This window comes from Mandrillus leucophaeus, unplaced genomic scaffold (assembly GCF_000951045.1).
Source record: "Mandrillus leucophaeus isolate KB7577 unplaced genomic scaffold, Mleu.le_1.0 Scaffold247, whole genome shotgun sequence".
Classification (NCBI taxonomy): domain Eukaryota; kingdom Metazoa; phylum Chordata; class Mammalia; order Primates; family Cercopithecidae; genus Mandrillus; species Mandrillus leucophaeus.
In genome coordinates this window covers 1,003,205-1,007,870 of record NW_012102554.1, presented here as the reverse complement: position 1 = coordinate 1,007,870, position 4,666 = coordinate 1,003,205, and the positions used below count along the sequence as shown (strand labels likewise).

The 4,666-nt window shown below is 43.9% G+C and overlaps 1 protein-coding gene across 1 annotated transcript in view; it reads right to left on the bottom strand.

The window, feature by feature from the left end:
• Positions 1 to 1,080: 1,080 nt before the first annotated feature.
• Positions 1,081 to 4,666, bottom strand: part of MYZAP (myocardial zonula adherens protein) — a 109,312-nt gene continuing 105,726 nt past the window's right edge. Inside the window, exon 12 of the mRNA XM_011983205.1 lies at positions 1,081 to 2,040. Coding sequence (XP_011838595.1) covers positions 1,944 to 2,040 — 97 coding nt within the window. The 3' untranslated portion in view covers positions 1,081 to 1,943. The remainder of the gene's footprint in view (positions 2,041 to 4,666) is intronic.

Genomic DNA, 4,666 nt, shown 5'->3' with positions numbered 1-4,666 from the left:
TGGGGAGGGATAGCATTAGGTGATATATCTAATGTAAACGACGAGTTAATGGGTACAGCACACCAACATGGCACGTGTATACATATGTAACAAACCTGCACATTGTGCACATGTACCCTAGAACTTAAAGTATAATAATAAAAAAAATAAATAAAATGACGTTTTTCTTTTCCTTGCTTGTTGTAAGAGAGAGAGAAAGAAGTGAATGTGGAAGTGTTGGCAGGGTAGTTTTCATTTCTACCTTGGTCTCATTAAAATTGACATTTTTAAGTCACTGCATTTCACTTAGAAACTGCTTCCAGACCAGTTTCTCCAGGGGGATGGGCTTCCAGGACCCTCTGCCTCTCTCTGAGTCCAGCTTCCATATCTCCTGACCTAAGGACAGCTTTTTCCCTAAGTGCTCCTCTTTGGTGGCTGCCATAGAGCATGGTTTTTTGCTGCTAGAATAGCTACAGTGGTGAGACTCAACCAGCAGTCAGCAGTGCTCTAAAACCTCCAGAATGACAGCAATCACTGCCTACATGCCTGGCACTGCCCAGTCCCTATGTGGGAATGACCTCGTGGCACTCACATCAGCCTATCAAGTAGGTGTGATGATCCCAGGTTTTTAAAGGATGAAACGAATATTCAGAGAGCTTTGATGACTCGCCCAAGGTCCCACAGACATTGTTTAAATATAAATTTGGCTCCCAAATGCACATTTTCCTCTTAGCATGGTTCTGACTCACAGTGATTTATCTAACTGAGTTGCTTTGCTTTCTTACTTTTTTATTTCTTTGGTTTTTTGGAAGTGGAGACAGTAAGGGGTGAGAGATTTGAGGAAAGGTTTAAAAGTAAAATCCATTTGTGTACTTTGTGATCATTAATGTATCTTGCTTTTTCCACATGGTGTATTAACTAAATTTCAGGAATTAAAAAGACAGAGAGGCCCCCTGACACACAGAGTCAATCTTATGGCTTACAGATGCTTCTGTGGATTGTACTGTCTGGAAGATCATGTGATCTGACTTTGACACTCATTCCAGAGCTTGATCTTCTCTGCCCCTTCTACATGGTCATGGATGAAACACAGAGACAACATTAGTAGAAAATATATGGTATTTATTAAACATATGTGACATAGGTTATAATATCAAAGTACAGCATGCATGAACAGATTATTCATTCGTTTAACAAAAACACCAATTGATACTGAAAACACTTAATGATTAAATTTCCATGACATATAAAATTCTCTTTAAGTTAAAGTGAGAAAGAAAAAAAAATCACAAGTTGAATAAATACAGTGATTTCAGCTGGTCCAATGAAAGCATAAGGCACAAATTAAACCAAGGGACTAGCACATCGGCATGAAGCTCGTCTGGCCCACACAAGTCTCTAACTGTGGCTCCCATGACCCTGCACAGATGCTTGGGACCAAGAGGAAAGAGCACCTGCAGCCTGGGAACCCTCCCTTCCAGGTTCAAGTTTGGCTGGGTGCCCATGCTCCTTGTGGACAGGCCTCTCTGTACCAGAGAAACGCTGCCTCTAATACTTTTATGGGTAATCAAGACCTTCATGCTCTATCAAACGATCCTGGCATGAATAACATGAAACTTCAAATTAATGTCCTTTTCCCTCCCAACCAAAGTCTAGCAAATAAAATACATTGTGAGGGAATCCTCCTGATAGGATTTCAGTATCTACAAAGAAAACAAATGATGGCACAGTACAGCAGGGTATGCCGGGTGGGTGTCTGAAACGTGACCTTGTATATCCCTCTCTTACCTGCCCACTCCACCTTCACTTTCCTTCCTGTCTTAGAAATGGATCAGAGCCTCAGCGATTTCCATTTCGGCTTACACTGTGTATAGGGGAAACAAGAGTCACCCTTCCCAAAGGATTTCAAGCCACAGGGTTCCAGAGCCTTTGTCCACCTATAAGAAGTGTGTGCCTCTGAGTGCCTAAGTCAGAGTTTTCTTCATGGTTAACTCCAGGACTCTTGTGTATGGGGTGTAGTTCCTAGAAGGCATCACGATTTCACGAGTCCTGCCTGTTTGACTGAGAAATGAGAAAAGGCAGGTCAGGAAAACGAAACAAATCCCCCTATATGCTTCACATGTTAAGACAACTCTAGAAAATGGTGTTTACGCACATAAAAATAAAAAGACGATAATGCAGCTTAATATTTCATTTAAATATTACAAACGGGCCCTGCAATGGACTTAATGTTTATGTTTTCCCAAATTCATATGTTGAAATCCTAACCCCTAAGGTGATGTATTAGGAGATGGGGTCTTTGGAAGGTGATTAGGTCATGAGGGTGGAGCCCTCATGAATGGGATTAGTGGCCTTATAAGAGAGGCCCCAGGACCAGCGTCATGACTCACACCTGTAATCCCAGCACTTTGGAAGGCTGAGGCAGGCAGATCACCTGAAGTTGGGAGTTCGTGACCAGCCTGACCAACATGGAGAAACCCCGTCTCTACTAAAAATACAAAATTAGCCAGGCATGGTGGCACATGCCTGTAATCCCAGCTACTCAGGAGGTTGAGCAGGAGAATCGCTTGAACCCAGGAGGCAGAGGTTGTGATGAGCCGAGTTCATGCCATTGCACTCCAGCCTGGGCAACAAAAGCATAACTCCATCTCAAAAAAAAAAAAAAAAAAAAGAGGCCCCAGAAATATTCATCAACCCTTCTGCTATGTGAGGACATAGCAAGAAGACACTATCCATGAACCAGAAAGCAAGCCCTCGCCAGAAACTGGATCTGCTGGCACTTTGGTCTTAGATATTCCAGCCTTCAGAACTGTGAGAAATACATTTCTATTGCTTATAAGCTAACTAGTTTCTGGTACTTTCTTATGGCAGCCTGAACAGACTATGACAGGTTAAAAATAAAAACGTTATTTTTAGCAACCTGTAAAGGTTGTACTAGGCATCCATGGTTCAGAAAAATATGAAACATGCATTCAAGGGACTTGTCACCTGGTGGGAAAGATATAACATAAAAAATTTTCATGTACTGTGTTAGGAACTATAACAGGGATGTAACAGCTGTGCTGGTCATTCTTCTTTTGCCATCCAGCCCTACTCTCCCCCTTCTCCACCCTACTCTGTGGCCTGGAAAGGTGAGCATCAAGGGGTTCCCTTGCCCTTCAAATTCAGTTCCTTTTGGCCTACTGCAAGGTGGTAGCAGGGGATCAGGGAATGAGAGGACAAAGAGGTCAGGACATTTGTCCCTTCCCAGCCAGGCTGCAGGTTGGTAGTTGGCAGCATCCCTCTACCAGGGTCCCTAGCTATAGCTCCCCAACTTGTTCTCGTCCCCTGGCTTTCTCCCCTACCTCCCCAGGCAAAGGCAAAAGACAGTGCCTTCCACTGTCACTAGCTCCAGAGCTTGCCACTGTCCCTTGTTTATTTCCCTTAATGTTGCCCAAACATCCACAACAGTCCCTTCATTTAACTCTCAAGCCTCCCTTCCCGCCATGACCTGAACAAAATAAGCATGAAGACATGATGGGAAAATTGAGGGCAGAACAATTTAGAACCACCAGGAAATTCACATCTGGAAATTCACACAGAGAAGGTGAATCTTGAAGGATGCCTAGCATTCACCAAGTGGGCAAAGCAGGGATGGGAACTCCAGGAAGAAGGGGCAGTATGTGCAAGGCAGAGATGGGTGAGCACACAGTTTGCGGATGCGGAACTGCAAACCATGTGCTCCTTTGGAACGACTGGAACAAAGAGTTCACAATGCAGGAGAGTGGCAGAAGATGAGGCCTGCTGGAGAAGGGTCCCATGTCCCTGGCTAAGTAGTTCAGAAGGGGACAGGGAACTACAGCAGGTTTTTAAGGAGGGCCATGGTCTGCTCATATTTTTATTCTAGCGAGATTCCTCTGGTACTATCGAGGGTTGACTAGGGAAGGATTATTCTGAAGGCAGGTCAGTTAGAAAATTCTTGTTCTTCAGGAGGTGAAAGAGAGATCATGAGAGCTTGAATTCTGACAGAAGCACTGGATGGGAAGTGGCAGGGAGATTTTAGGGAGATATTTGGGAGTTACAGTTAACAGGATTGGGTGACTAAGACATCCCATTTCTTTTTCATCCTGGACACGTAACTACATTTCCCAGCTTCTCTTGCCATTAGGTGGGCCTTGTGACTAAACAGGCAGAAATGACTTCTACTACTTCCGTGTTTAACCCATAAAAATCTTCTACGTAAATCCCCCACGCTCTCTCTCTTCCCTTTTATATACAGCATACAGTTGGAGAATCCAGGAGGACTCCTAAGTGCAGGCAGGGTCGCTAGATGGAGGAATTCCTGCGTTCCTGAAAGACTGTGTGGAGTGAAACCTATACCAAACTGCCTTAAACTGTGACATAGGAAATTAATCTTTACTGTGCTAAGCCACCGAGACCTATGGGTTCTTTCACATAGCTACGTTCTTTATCCCAACCAACGCGATGACAAAATGTGTACATGAAGCCTAGGAGTCGAATCCCTTTCCCCTAACTTCCCACATCCAGTCATTCACCCGGTGATAGAGGATGTATTAAAAGCATGGCAGGGGGTGTATTTTAAACTTTGCATGTCTCCCCCAAAGAGATTCTCCGTGTTCTCCACCCAATCCCCATACACACCTATTATGGAGGCTTCTCACACCTCCATAGCTTTTTTTTTTTTTTT